At 49.2% G+C, this 15,765-nt stretch overlaps 1 protein-coding gene across 1 annotated transcript in view; it reads right to left on the reverse strand.

Annotated features, from left to right (window-relative positions):
* The window catches only part of ADCY8 (adenylate cyclase 8), a 222,390-nt gene extending 218,061 nt beyond the window's left edge, over positions 1 to 4,329 (reverse strand). Inside the window, exon 1 of the mRNA XM_047073816.1 lies at positions 3,367 to 4,329. Within this exon, the coding sequence (XP_046929772.1) occupies positions 3,367 to 4,329 (963 nt within the window). The remainder of the gene's footprint in view (positions 1 to 3,366) is intronic.
* Positions 4,330 to 15,765: the final 11,436 nt, after the last annotated feature.

The raw sequence follows: 15,765 nt of genomic DNA on the forward strand, positions 1-15,765 counted from the left end.
AGCTTCTCACTTCTTGAAAATGCTAAGTTAGACGTGAGCCATCCTCTAAGAGGAATCAAGATTAATGTGGAGAAAGAAGCTATCCCAGGGTGTGTGGCCTTCAGTTGACAAGTTTGTATGCAGTGGAGCAAGATGATGGGCCGGCTGCAAAGAGCCTGTGCTCAGAGATGCAGTTATTTTCCCCTCATGATTTCCTTCTGGCTTTCTTCAGTAACTGTTCATTGGTGCTATAAGGGGCATTGCCCTCGTGCGTAGCGACACAGGTACACCTCAGTCTGGAGTCAGTCTGAAATGTGTGTTTGGAAGGAACCCCCCTCAGAGGGTTTCGACTTTAGAGCCAGATCTGAATCGTGTTCTTGCCACGTGTTAAACTCATCATCTCTGGGATGTCTCTTGAAAGTTCTTAAGGAAGTGTTATTTCTTCTCTGAAATGAAAACGAAGGATACGTCTGTCTGCCGTCATTAGACGTGATGACGTACGTAAGTTACGTGTAGTTATGTTAGCTACACGTAAAATAGCGTACAAATGTGAAAGCTTCTCATTGTGGTTTGACTTCTCCAAAGGGGTTTATGTGGAAACGACCACCTTATACACATATAACTTCCACGTGTTTGTGCACGTAGAAAGCTTTCACCAGCACAACATCAGGGGGCTTGGATAGTTTATAGTATTGCCTTTACAATGGACCGTCTTGTTCATCCCGTGTCTGTGCTGAGTGCCTACTATGTGCTTGGCATTTTTCGAGGTGCTGAGGATAAATGGGTAAACACATAGGTGTCTGTGCTCTTAGGTGGTGTTTACATTCCTTTGGGGTTGGGGGAGGAAACACCGTAAATATAAGCAAATAAGATAATTTCAGGCGGTGAACGTGCTCAGGAGGAAACAAAACAAGTAACACACTAGGGAATACCACGTGAACCCAGTCCAGAATCACGTGAACGGTTCAGCCGTGTGAAAACCTGGGAAAAATTATTCTAGGCAGCTGTCACTAAGGCTGAGAAGTGGGAAGGAGCTCAGGATCCCTGAAAGACACAAAAGGTACTGTGCGTTTGGAGGCTGAGGAGGAGAAGAAAAGGAAATATAATTAGAGAGGGAAGGAGCAACCACCTTGTAAGGGGACCAAGTGACCATGGTAAGGAGTTAAGATGTTATTCTAATTGCTATACGATGTTGGCCGGTTTTGAGCACGACTCGTATATTCCCCAACTGGGAAACCTAAACAGTACCTATCGAAAAACCAGATTTTTTTTTTTTTTAAAGTGACGATTTCTCTACCTTATCCGCCTGCAAGATCTAGAAAAGAAGCTTAGACCTCTAGAGGGCGCCAAAGGAAAACATTTTGTAGCCAAAGCCACAAAGGTCTTTTCAGCACCTACAAGGAGAGGAGAGCGCTCGGGCTGTTCCCTCCGAGTCTGGTAAAAGAGGACTCCGCTTGGGAAACTCATCCATCCACCATTCCTACCCAAACATAAAGTCGAACGAGCTTGGTTTGCATGTACCGGGACCTTGGCTTTCAAGCGAAGCACTGTTTTACCATGGGATGGGAGTGGGAAGACATTTGGGGGTTATTTTTAATCTTCTTCCATCTGCTAGTAGCTGAGTAGAACATAAAACAAATATGAAGCCAAAATTTACTTTCTGGATTCATTTGGCAAGCAAAATGTCTCCATACTTAGAACCTTGAAAATATTCATCATTTGCCACTTGGGATGTGTTATTCTAAATACTATTCCAAACTTACTTGATGGGAGTCTTTTCGCAAGGAGTACTAAGGAAGGCTACTGCACGGAAAGCCGGGGGTTACGCTCAGTGGGGTTTTCTGCAAATGAGCAAATACCTATGATACAGGAGACCCTTTATCACGTGTGAATGCTAAAGGCTGGTGGTGATTTCGAGAAGACGTTCATTATTGTCTTTACTAAGGACAAGTTCAGCTGCTCGGCCCTTACTCCCAGAGGCTCTCATCTCCCCATTTCGTGCTAGATGATCACAGCCAAGTACTTTATATACTCTTTGCTTTACCCAGGGAGACTTCAAAAAACACTGAAAAAGCAGCCGACCAAATAAGTAACCTGAGCAAACGGATACAGAGCCATCAGAGAAGACAGAGAATCCCAAATCAACTAGAAGCCCCAGAAGGTCACTGATGAGTAGGTGCTAGCACTCCAGAAAGCACGAGCAAGTTTTGGACGTGTTGTACCTGGTTATTCGATGGGATATTTGAACCCAGCCAGAAGGAAGAGGAGTTTTTAAGCTTCCAATCGAGCAAAGTGACATAGAGGTTGAACCTGCAACAGGAACACGCATACGAAGCAGGTGCGTGTCCAAGAACCTGTCGGCCTTCTATTTGGAAACACTTCAGCTGACATGTTGCCCTCATTTTTATGGAGAAGCTCTTGCTTCTCAAATTCAGTCTCTTGCTACCTACCAGACACGCAGCAGAGAAAGTGCCAGACCATTAATTATCTATTGATTTTAATGGACTTAAACAATAAAGTCACTATCTACCTTCTCCTTCACAGACAATGGGGAACTCTGTTCCCAGAAACACATCCATATTTAACGAGAAAGACAGGAAGAAAGGAAGAAAAGAGACAGAGTCCGGTCTGCCTGAGTATTTCAGACCACCTAGAGCAACATGCCCTTTATCAATTGAACAAAACTTGCGATCTTTGCCTAAGACACTCCCCCACCCACCCTACCGGCCCCAAACGAGGCTGATCTATGCAAAGCACTGGGTTTGGATGCCATAATAAAAGAGAAGAGATCATGTGAGATCTCCAAGGCAATAAAGAATTCCCAAGTAAAATACGTTATCAGGGGACCGTCTGAAGGACTACAGGACACATAAAGGTCCCCACCAGCACTCAGTGTCCAACAAATGCTGCTTCCTTTAAGAATTGAGGGTTTGTGGCAGAAATACACAGAAACCCAAATCTGAATCCCAGAGTCTCTTACAACATCTTCTGGAGACTCTTGTGAGGACAGCTGTTAAGGGATGGGTCACCTTCTAAACAGGGGTGTTTTTCCTCCCCCTTGGGTCTCCTGCTCCCTAGACTACAGACCCCGAGGGACACTTGCAGAGCAGGAAGAAGGCTGTTTCTTAGCTGATGTCAGAGAAGAGTTACTCACAGAAGCACAGGAGAAGGGCAGGGCTGGAAGAAACTTTAGAGGTCATTTACCTCCAACTCCTCTAAGATGAGCGAAATCCCATCCCACCAGCACCCTGGACCTCCCAAGTGCCAGGCTCTGTGCCAGGCTGGGGGAGGGGCCTCAAAGCGAGCAAGGCAAGCTAGCCTTCCCGGAAAGCTGCTTCCAAATAACCCAGGAGAGGCAGGGGGAAGCGCAAGGCAGTCAGGAGTTACCTGGTTGATGGAGATGACCGCCAGCCGGGGAATGGCCACCTGCACGACCACCTGCAGCAGCGAGGTGCCCAGGCCGGCCAGGATGGCCCAGGTGAGCGGCAGCGGCAGCATGCTGTAGGTGGCGAACAGCGTGAAGAGGACGTAGCCGATGCCATCACCCAGAAGCCCGTAGCCGAGGCCTGCTGCCAAGATCTGGGTGGTCATGGCCACCCAAGTGACCACGCCGCTGTACTGCAGGTACGTGTGCGAGGTGGTGTCCTTCCTGACCACCACGAGCGCGCAGATCACCACCTCGATGCCAGTGAAGAAGCCCAGGAGAATGCCCTTGAGCGGGTCCATGGGGGCCGAGGCCAGGCTCAGGTGGAGGACCAAGAGGGTGAGTTTGGTCAGCACGTCCAGCACGTTCATCACCACCTCGGATTTGCGCCTCTGGCCCAGGAAATAGCGCTGGTAGAGGCGCTCCAGATCCCTGGACTTGAAGGAGTTGCGCAGAGTGGGGAAAATGACCCCTCGGTAGCTATAGCCCCCATTGAGGAAGAAATCCGAGTTGCTCGGGGCGCAGTCCAGGTGCAGGAAGCCCAGATCGCCCCCGCCCCCGCTGCCGCTGCCGCTGCCGCTGCCGCTGCGTTCCGGGAAGACTTTGGTGCCACCGGAGCTGTGCGCTCTCTCCCCGGGGCCCAGCGAGTAGAGGGGCAGCGCCGAGTCCCCGGACAGCTGCGCCGCGTGGTGGTTGGGGCCGCCGCCTGCAGCGTCCGAGGCTTTGCCGGAGCCTCTACTCCCGCTGCCGCCGCCGCTGCCCCGGTGCCCGTGAATGAAGCGCTGCTCGGTGATGTGCCTCACCGCCGTCTGCCACAGCAGCCGCTGCGGCCGGGAGCCGCTCCCGCCGTCGCCGGCCGGGGGCGTCGGGTGGATGGTGTAGAGTTCCTCGCTGCCGCTCAGGCAGCGCACATCGGAGAGCTCCATGGCGCCGGGCCGCAGGCGGGGAGGCGCGGAGCCGGGCCGAGGCGGCGGTGGAGGGGAAGGGTCCCAAAGACCCCACGGCGGCCCGACCGGAGCTTGGTGGCGAGCCCCCGGTATCCCCGGCCGCCCGGTCGCGCGAGCCCTGGACAGGAGGCCCCGCGCGTCAGGTCATAGTGCGCCCCGGGGCAAAGGGCGTCTGGAAGATCGCCGCAGACCCCTGCGTCCTTGCGCGCCGCCCTCCCGCCAAGCGGCGCAGCTGGGGCGCGCGGCAGCGGTGGCTCGGTGTCCGCAGAAGCCGCGGCGCTCGGAGCCACGCAGCCTCCTTCCCGGGCTCAGGCTTCTCGGCCGCTCCTGGGCTCAGCGTCTTGGCGCAGCCTTTGCTCTCCAAGAGGCACCCGGGCGCCGTGCTCCTTTCTGCTGCGCGCCGGGCGGGTCCTGGCTGCGGCACTGGGCTCGGGACACCCACGACTCGGCGGCCGCGGGAGGGCTGGCCCACGGTGACCGGCGGCGGCGGCGGCGGCGGGTGCGAAGTTAGCCGCTGTGGCAGGAGCAGAGCCCTTCGGAGAACTCCATTGCGCCGGGATGGGGAGCCTGGGCGGAGCTGGGGGCGGGAGCAAAAAAGGGGGCGGCGTGGGGGACGGGGAGGTGGCGGGGTGCCCCGCGGAAGAGGTGGAGAGGTGATAGCCTCAGGGCTAACAAGTCACCAAACAGTTAATTTGGAGAAGGGGGTGTGCTGAGGCTCCCTCCTCGGCTCCTCTCTGGCTGTCTCCTCTTCCTGCGCGGGGACTGACAGCGCGGCGCTGGCTCTGGCCCGTCGCATCCCTCGGGGAAGGCGGCAGGGTCCCAGTCGCGGCTAGAAGACGAGGTCAGCCCTTCCAGCTGTGCTTCCGAGGGGTCGGAGCCCGCCGTTCCCATTTCCTTCACTTCGTTCTTCGGAGTCCATTTGGCCCGGAGCTGGGAGGAGCGGGAGGTGGGGGCAGCAGAAAGTGGGGAGGGCTCGGAACCCAACAGCTCCGAGGACGCAGAGAAGCCACCGGTGCGGATCCCCGAGGCTAAGAACCGAAGCGTGGCGGGTGCGGCGAGTTTAAGGTTTGGACGAGGAGGGAGGCCCGAGGCCGCGGGGAAGTCGGCTGAGACGCCACCGGATCCAGGGACGCGCCGCGTGCCACCCTGGCGCTCTGAAGCGCGCAGCGGGCACCCGGCGGCGGGGAGGAATTTGGAGACCTGTCAGATCGGTCAGACACCCGCGGCGACTTAAACCCGCCCCCACGCCAAGCCACGCCCCCGGAACAGGGCTGGGGAGGGGTGGCGGGGAGCTGGCACCCAGATCTGGCCAGGACGCCCCAGGTCTTGGAGGCGGCAGCACGCGCAGACCGGCGTGGGTGAGGACGACCGCGGGCGCCCCGGTCTCCCCCCGCGCGAGTATCCAGCGCTCCAGCTGGCCGCGCGGGCCGGTTCCTCCGCTATTCTTTTTTAGGCACTGGCTCTGGGCCTCGGCAGGTGCAGAGCCAGGACTCGTAGGCCGCGCTGCCCACGGGCTCCGAGAGCCCAGCGCGGTGAAATAGAGGGTCTCCTTTCCGCCCTGCCCACCCGGGCATCGTTTGGCGTAGCCAACTTTCGGGCTGAAAGCAAAACACCCGCGAGGAGCCGCAGTTGTAGAGACAGCTTCCAGCAAGGGACTTCACTACCCCAGTCGGGAGGGGTGGTGGGCTCGTCCCCTGAGCGCCGCGCGCACCAAGTTTCTCCCTGCTTGCGGCAGGGGGAGAGGGGGAGGACGTGGGGAAAACATTTCCAGCCGCCCGCCCTAGCTCCCGTTTCCCGCCCTCCGGGCTCCGCGCCCACACCGGGCGGAGCCGGGGCGCCGGGCGCGGGGGCCGCAGGGCAAGTGTGGTCGCCGCAGTCCCGGGCTCTGCTGCAGGTGGCGGAGCCGCGGTGGCCGCCACGTCCGCCACCGCGACTGCGGCTCTAGCCGGTGGAGCCCGGGCCCTGAGCACAGTCAGCTGATGGCCAATGACGTCAGGCCCTGGGCGCGTTCTCGGCTCCCAGCGGCGTCCTGCGAAAGCCCAGAAGACCGCTTGCTGCCCCCTCGGCCCTTCGGAACGCGCGATTTCCCCTGCTCTCTCTCGGAGAAACTCCCCTCCCTCTGCCTGCCCCGAGCCGGAATAGCTTTCCACGGCCCCCCTCCCCAGCCACACAGTCGCATCTCCAGGGTTATTTGTGTCCACCGTGTCCCAGAAACACGAGATGTTATGCTTTCCTTTTTATTCTCTTATCCGCACACATGGGTTTCGGTTTAAATCCAGGACTGGTCCACTGCCTTGCACAGAGAATCCCAAAAGGGAGAGGACAACTAACATTTTCTCCTATCGCTTAACAGTAGATGTCTGGGGTGTAGAAGACACCCGGAAAAAAACTCCTTTAATCCCAGGCCTTTAGAGTTGTAGTCTTTCTCAAGAAAGAGAACAAAACTGAATGCTCAATTTCAAATAGAAAGAAGGTCGGTTCTATTTTTAAGCCGGCTTGCGAAGGAATGAATTTAACTACAAAGATCTCCCAGAGTAGCTGGCCCACTCCCAAGGGGGGCTGGAGGTTAAGAGCAAAGCACCCCCCAAAACTCAGTTTCGCAGTTATCTGGACCTTCGTGAAATCATCCCAGGAAAGAGACATGGCTTGCTTCTTGGTTCCTGAATTGGGTGGACTTCTCACCCTCACCAGCTCTCCTGAAACTCTGGTGGGTAATAAGTATGTTGACTTGAGGAAGGAGCCCAAACAGGGCAGAAGGCTGCTGAGGGAGGGGGGCGGGTTCCTGCAGACCCGGTGCCAGGATGTGTGGAGAGCTGTGTCCTCTTTGTAGGCATTGCCCCAAGTCATCTGTGCTAATGACCATATTAGTAAACTTGGCAGTGGAAGACACCTCTTTATTTTCTCAATTCTTTCTCCTTGGGAGCCTGAGAACTCAGCCTGAATAAATGAGGGGTTGAATGCAGATGGAACTTTCCTATGAAAAATCTTCCTCCTGGACATATCCCAGGATGATTTATTCAGCAGTAAAGAAGGCATGCCAAGGAGGGGGAGACTGGACCCAATCAGATAAAATGACTCAGGCTGATGAATGAGCATAGCAAGCGACAGGAAAAACAACAACAACAACAACAACAAATTAATGAACAATGCAGGCTGAAACTAACATATTGAGGAGAAAATACTGCATCTGATCAACTGACTCCTCTGGAAGTTCCTTTGCTGTAAGGGGTGTTAGAACAGGTTATTTAAAAATAATAGCACAGGGGCACCTGGGTGGTCAGTGGGATAAACATCTGACTTCAGCTCCGGTCATGATCTCACTGTTCAAGCCCCCGCCCCGGGTCGGGCTCTGTGCTGACAGCTCAGAGCCTGGAGACTGCTTGGGATTCTATGCCTCCCTCCCTCTCTCTCTCTGTCCCTCCCCCGCTCGCACTGGCTTGCTCTCTCTCAAGAATAAATAAACATTAAAAAAAATTTTTTTTTTAAATAACAGCACAGAAGAGAATTAGATTCTTCTTCATCTCGGGATGACACCGTGCCATTCAGCCAAAAAAAACCATTCTGTTTTCAAATGACAGCATTGACTTTACACAAATATTGAGAGCCTTTTTGGACTATGCAAACCACCAAATGATTGTCATTTAAAACAAGTTAATTCACTGCTTTGAGTCTACCATGGGCCTCTTTTCCTGCGTTCACTTACTCTCTGCATATTTATTTTGGGTGGGTCTCTGTTATATGCAAGGACCTGTTCAGTATTTTGCAAACTGAAGGTATTTCTGTACACAGTTGCCTTCTCTTGGAATTTCTCTCTATGCACACCCCCTCTATGCATGAACCATAGGGCAGTCCAGCAAAGGAGAGGAATGTTATTTTACGGAGAAGAAGGAGGATGTTGGGAAGGGCTGTTATGAGAGCAAGTCCCCCACCCCCCACTGCCATTTCCTCCCCTCAAAATACTACTCATCTCATCCTTCAAAGCTTGAGCCGTGTCTTTGCACAAATCCTTTACCGATATTCCCAGTGAAAATTAAGGACTTCTTTCTGTGGAAGAAGATTACAAAATAGAGGAGGCATTGCTAAAAGAGTCACTCGAAATAGAGTCAGAAGGATATCCAGGAAGTAGGACCTGTGCCTGTCTCCAGTTTTCATTCTCAGAACTTTTGACTTTTGTCAATTGCAGATCCCGGAGCTCCTGGAACACATCCTCCTACTTTGGACTAAAATAGAGATAGTGTAACACCTGTTAGCCAAATAACCAGCCATGTATAGATTTCTTTAAACTCTGCCAGCACCAATCATAATTCTTTCAAAACAACTTATGTAACCTCGTGTGTTTTGCCTTTATAAGCCTGTACACTCTCCCATTGACTTCTGTGGATTCTGTGTCCTCTGTATCTTCTGCGTCTCTTGGCTTGTGATTCCTAAGACTCGCAAATAAACATGTTTGGTTGCCTTATAGCTTTGTTGTTTTCTTGGTCGACACTTCTCCGTTGTCCACCAGGCTATTCTGGGTACTGCTAATGTGGCACTTAGGTCGGGGGACTGGTTCTATGCTGTTTGCTTACCCATTTCTCTCCCCCTTCCCCATGAAGCAGTGAACTCATTGAAGGAGAGAACTGATTTTCTTGGGCCCACAGTCTCCGGTTTCTAGCAACTATAGTGTTGACCTTAACCATAAAGCCATCAGTTGTTGTTTTTTTACCAGGAAAAAAAAATTGGGGAATAGTCATTTGGCACATGCAAGCTATGGAAAAACCACGGGGCAGTCCAGCAGACAAAAGCGGGGAATGTTATTTTATGGAGAAGAAGGAGGATGTTGGGAAGGGTTGTTATGAGAGCAAGTCCATTGGAGAAAAGCAAGAGTTCAGAGTGATGACAGTTTCTTATAGGCTGAGTCGCAGGGATAGTGGATTTCTGAAAGATTCCATGTGCGTCTTTCCCTGTTGGGGGGTCTGATCATTCTTTCCTGTAGATGATTCTTCTGGTTGAGTCTGTATTGCAGTTCTTCCTGCAATTGTAATTCTTCCTGGTATGGTTCCCAACCCCCCTTCTAGCCTCCCCGCCCTGCCCAGCTTCAGCGAGGTTTTCCTTTATTAATTTTCACAGTAATAAGATTAGCAACAATTTATTGAGCACTTCTCCCTTAAGATCTTTACAAACATCTCGTTTAAGCGTCTCAGCAATTCTCGGAGTTAAAGAGAATAAAATGTTCTTTCCATTTTACTGAGTAAAATACTGAGGCTCCATCTGGCTCAGTAACTTCCCCGGGATCTCATGGCTAAAAGATGACAAAATTGGGGCAATTACGTTTAGATTATATAATTTGAGTATTCACATGCTTAATAAAAATGCTGTCACAAGTAGTCAACAAATGTTAACCTAATTTAAATAGGACTGACAGAAATGAAAACATCAACTATATTTGGACTTCCCACATGCAAATTAAATAAGAGACGGCTAAGATATTTAGGCTTTGAAACTTCTGATAGCATGATTCCAAAGGTCAAATACAGGTCACGGAATGAATTCCTGTTTGGCTAGACGGCCCGTTAGTTTTTGTACAGTTCAAGCCACAGACACTATTTCTCCAGCTTGTGAAAAAGCAGATTTTTGACAGACTGGATTTAACCAAAATAACTGACTTGGTCTACTTCACTTCCTTTGGGTGGTAGTGAATTGGGTGATTGAGGGGGAAACATCTTGTCCCATTAGAAAATAACATTGTTTGCTTTATGACGCGGCCATACCCACCGGCCACGCCTACAGTAGCCGTGTTTAAGAAAGGGAAAATGTGTTTTCCTCCAATGCATCTTTGACTTCATAGGTTAAGTGTATTAATACATAAGTTTAAATTTTATAGGCGCGGGGCCCTTTGCAAAATGCCCGTAGAAACCCTGCCACTCACTGAAGACATATAAAATATTCACACGTAAAAGAAAAGATGGACTCAGTTCAGGAAGGGGACCTGAAACCAGGGAGATCCTGTTTCCAAGGGGAAGGAGGGTATTTGTGACAGGCGGCTTCCAAAGCTGGAAATCCTTAAAGGAAAAGTACATGACATTTGCTAAGAGGTGCATCTTCATTGTTCTCCCTTGCACCCCACCCAAAGAAAAAACAAAGCGAATGGTAACAAAATGACCTCATCTTGACTGTGGTGATTAACTTGCACGATGTATGAAGTTGTACACCTTAACTACGCAGTTTTTATTTTCAGCTTTAGCTCAGTGCGGCTGGAGGTGGGGTGGGGGGAGGCCCTAACTGTCTTGCCTGGAAAGCACTGCTCTTAGGGAAATATCCAAGGCATCCTTGACCGCTTTGATGGAAGTCAAGTGGCTAAAATAAGTAGGGCTTACTTTTTATCATATCATTCCATAATGTATATAAATGTCAAGGCACTATGCTGTACATCTAAAACAAACATAATAACGTATGCTAACTATACTTCAGTTCAAATTTAAAGTAAGTAGGGCTCATCCATAAAAAACGGTCTATGAATTTACAAACTTTGAACTCAGGTTTCATCGGGAATGCAGCACAATGTACAATAGAAAAAAAAAAAAACAAAGTATCTCCTTTGCTCCCCTCTTGTATTTTCTTCTGCCTTGTAAAATGCAAGAGAGGAAAACAGCCCCTGTTATACATTTTGGATCTTCACGGGATCTAGTTTAAATTAGATTCTGGTGCCTGGAAGGAGAAGGGAGTCTCATTAGTGGGAAAACAATTCTGAAACAATGTATTTATATACAGAAGTCCTCTCTTAGTCAAGTCAGAGGAAGAAATCTTAAAGTGACTTAAACATTGTTTTTTCTTCTTAAAAGTTGATTGATTGCCTTGTCTCTGGTTTCACTAGAGTATGAGCTTGTTATGACATCACTCACTAAGGTTTCACTTACTGAAATCATAAGATAACAGGAACGCACACACCCGTGCGGGCGCACACGCAGCCTGGTGGAGAAACTATTAAGGAATTAAAAGAAGCAATAATGAAAGAAAAAATAAGAGAGTTTCCAGCCCGTCTACCCGTGCAGCCAAACCCTCTTTTGGTCATGGCTTAAGACCTGCTTAAGACCCGCTTTTTAATTTGACACACATATGAAGTCTTGGGACAAAATGATCGGACTCAGTGGGAAACAAGGCAGATCATTTTCCTCATTCTCTTTTGGGAAAAAAAAAAAAAAAGAAACCTACCCGAGGGCTATTCCAATAACAGAAACATCTTATTTTTTAAATATTTCATCCTATTACTGACCCCCCTCCCCCACTCCCCAGGAGACCCTTGGAATCTATGGAGACTATTCAACCTAAAAATGTATAGACAGCATTATAAAATATTCATATACATATATGTCGTTGTATATATAAATCTGTGTCCATTAAATGAGTTTGTGAAAGAAACATATTTCTTCACTTTTCGAAACTCAGTGTATTTCTGTCCTACCCAGTTGGTGACACATTTAATTGACATCAGTCTTGAAGCTTTCATTTGTATCCTCCTACCCTAGGGTGTGTTGGAAGGAGAGGGTGCACCCGTGAATGCGCATGCCCTCTGGCACTTGACTGTTCACAAAGGTCATCACTGAGGCAGTCAGTCTTTTGTGCTACTCTGTTCCTGCGGGAGAGTCTCCATAGGTCCCCTGTGCTTGATGTAACACATTGCCCTTCTCTTTAGAGTGATGAACCCTCTCCACAACACTCCTGAAAAGTCATTATTTAAGGCACACTGGCTTTCTCTTTTTCTCTGTCTGTCTGTCTGCCTCTCTTCCTGCTCTGGCTTGGGAGTATCTCCATTAGACTGATGAAAACCCTTGCTTTCTGTTGCCTCCAAGCGCATCTGCTTCACCCATGCACATGGGTTCCTCCGTGCAATTCCAAAATCTTTTAAGTTCTCTCTGGGGATTATATTTTTGTAGACACCAAAGATGAACACATGACTTTTGCTTTCTGCTCTTTCTTTATGGAAGTGATTTAAAGAAAGCCGAAGTGAAGGCAAGGAAACAGAGGAGCACACAAAAGCAAATCCCATGAATTAATATCTTAAAATATGATTCCTATATGCCAATGTGAGCGTCACTCCTCCCAAACAGGGTTTTGTTGTTTTTTTTTTTTTTTTTTACACTGTGGGTTCCAACCAGATCATAGATTGTGAAATGACCTGGTGGGTCACAATTAGCATTTAAATACTAAATTCATAAGGGGCGCCTGAGTGGCTCAGTCAGTTGAGTGTTGGACTCTGATTTGGGCTCAGGTCATGATCTCACGGTTCCTGAGCTCCAGCCCCGCGTTGAGCTGGGTGCAGCCTGCTTGGGGTTCTCTCTCTGTCTCTGCCCCACTGGCACGTGCACATGTGCATGTTCTCTCTCTCAGCAAATAAACTTTTTTTTAAAAAAAGACTAAATTAATGAAAGAAAGTAAAATAGATTAATAAGGAAAATCATGTCTTGCGATTCCATACAAAGGTATTCTTTAGCATCCAAATTCTTCTCCTCTGAAGTAAAGAACAGAAGAAAATTATGGGACACCTGGGTGGCTCCGTCAGTTAAGCGTCCGACTTCGGCTCAAGTCATGATCTCGTGGTTTGTGAGTTCAAGCCCCGCGTCGGGCTCTGTGCTGACAGCTCGGAGCCCGGAGCCTGCTTCAGATTCTATGTCTCCCTCTCTCTCTGCCCTCCCCTGCTCACTCTCTTTCTCTCTCTCTCTTTCTCAAAAATAAATAACATTAAAAAATTTTTTTAAAAAGAAAGGAAAAATTTTCGATAGGATTTCAGAGAAATTCCTAATCAAGTTCTTGGTGTTACAGTATCTGAAATTCACAAAACATAAAGTTCAGTAAACATGGTTATTTCTCACTCTACAAATAGATACTTGAACTCACGTTATATAAATAGGAATCAAATAGATTTGGATAGTGACACACACACACACACACACACACAACATGTACTGGACACAATTTAGAGTGGATTTCTTAATGTAGATTGAAGTAAACGAGATGTTTGGAAGTGATTGGTCTGGTCCTCAGATGCTAAGTGGAATCCTGAAATGTTAGGTTTACTTGAAGCCATGGTTTCGTGAAATGAGTTGGGTTTTTAGTCAGGAAGACTGATTCTTGAGTTCTAACTTTACAGGGTGCTAGCTCTATGACCTGGGGCAATTCCTGAACACTTCTGAACTTTCGTAATAAGGGAGGAAATAACAACTTGGCCAGGTTTTGCGAAGGCGAAAGGCGATTCATCCTAAAGGCTACGTATGGTGCACACATAGCAAATGCTCAGTTAGAAGAGCTCGCCCTTCCTCATCCACTCAGTTAATAATATCTGTTACCTACTGACAGTAGACCCCGACTTCGTCCTGTTGCCTCCACCTCCACTGCTCTTTTCTTATTTCTGGCTACCGTCCTCTCTCACGTAGACTACGGTGGGAGACCCAACATTTCCCTCTAGTTCTAGTCTGCCTCCTTCCTCCAGCTGCTGTGATCATTCTGAATTAAATAGATGACTATGTCACTCTTTCTTTTTATTGTGGAAAAAACACACAACATCAGATTCACCTTGCAACAACTTCCAAGCTTACCATTCAGTGTTGTCAACCACACATGCGTGGTTGTATGAAATATACATACAACCATACATACAATGGTTGGTGCAGTATATTCCCAGAACCCCCCTGCCCTCCTACATGACTGAAACTTTGTATCCACCAAGGAACAACTCCCCACCTCCCTTTACCCCAAGCCAACCTGGCACTCCTTGACTTAAAATACCGCGATGACGATGCTTTGCCCTCCGGTGCCTTAAAAATCATAGACGAATGTCTCCAGGATTGCCCCTCTCCAGTGTCCTCTTCCACTGTGGCCCATCTTGCCCTCAGGCCTTCAGTCACACTCAGCAGCATTCGGCTCCCCAGACTTACCTGGCTGTCCCATCTCTCTGAATCGAGGAATTCTCTGCTCCTTTTCCCCGGAGCCTCTTCCTACCCACGCTTCTGCTCTTAGCATCGGTGTCACTTTCTCCAGGAAGCTCTCCCCAGCCTCCTGTGCATGGCTACGTGCCTTTATAAGTTAGAATGACAGCAAATAATGGGAAAGCCCAAATAAGAGTGGCTTAAATAAATAAGAGTTTGTTTCTATGACTCAACAAGAAGCGTGGATGCGGAACTTGGCTGGTTTGGTTCAGGAAGTCAGTTATGCCAGGGGATTGGTATTGGCCAGTCAGGAATTCCTTTGACCTTTCCCTCATGGTTCCGAGATTGTTACAGCTTCTTTTAGCATTCGTTCTCTGGCACCACACGGAAAGATCAAAGCAGAGGTAGGAGCACGGCTCCGAGTTTCTCCTGTGGGTACCTCTTTCTTATTCAGAGGTGAAAGAGTCTTTCCAGAATCCCCTAGAAGACTTCCATATATATGTCATTGGCCAGAACTGTATCCCATGCTTACACCTAAGCCAGGACCTGGCCACCTTTTCCGGTGATCAAGGGATGTGATACAAAGAAGCATGTGGTTTTGGAGAGGCAACAGAGATGATCTCATAGCCCCCGTTCGCTCTTTGCTTAGCAGGCTGTACGCCTTCATCTCCGCTCTATCTGGAAACCTCCCTTTGCTCATCTGTGGCAGCCAGACTTTAAGATGATTCCCCCACATCCCAGTGTTCGTGCCTTCGCACAGTCCCCTCCAACATCATACGAGAATTCGTTTCTTTGACCCATAGAAAGCAGCAGAAATGGTGGCAGGTCATTTCTGAGGCTAGACCATTCTGCTTGCCCTCTCTTGCACTGTCCACTCTTGGGGATGCCAGTCACCATGTTGTGAGGACCCTCAGGTGTTCCGTGTAGTAAGGAGCTAAGGCCTCCTGCCAATAGTCAGCAAGGAACCGATGCCCCTTTCCAGCAGCTCTTTGGGTGAACCCTCTGGGAAGTAAATTTTCCTATCCCAGTCTTACCTTCAGATGATGCAGGTCTGGCTGAGAGTCTGTGAACCAGAATCACCCAGTTAGGTCACTTTTGAATTTGTGACCCACATCAACTGTAACACAATAAATGTTTATTGTTTTAAGCCCCTAAAGTTTGTGATGATTTGTTATGCAGCAATAGATAACTGATACATTATCTGACTGCCCCAGTAACGTATGTTTCTCTTTCTTAAGTTTATTTATTTATTCACTCTGAGAGAGAGAGAGAGAGAGAGAGAGAGAAAGAGAGCAAGAGCGAGAGAGAATAGGGGGAGGGGCAGAGAGAGAGGGAGAGAGAGAGAATCCCAAGTAGGTTCCACGCTGTGCTGTTAGTGCAGAGCCTGACTCAGGGCTTGAACCCATGAACCATGACCTCATGACCTGAGCCAAAATCAAGAATCGGATGCTTAACTGACTGAGCCCCCCAGGCCCCCCAAATACCACTTCTTAGTTTAAAGGCATTCAGCAAG

Source organism: Lynx rufus, unplaced genomic scaffold (genome assembly GCF_022079265.1).
Source record: "Lynx rufus isolate CCGP_SWC_20201006 ecotype Redwood Valley unplaced genomic scaffold, mLynRuf1.p SCAF_12, whole genome shotgun sequence".
NCBI classification, from domain to species: domain Eukaryota; kingdom Metazoa; phylum Chordata; class Mammalia; order Carnivora; family Felidae; genus Lynx; species Lynx rufus.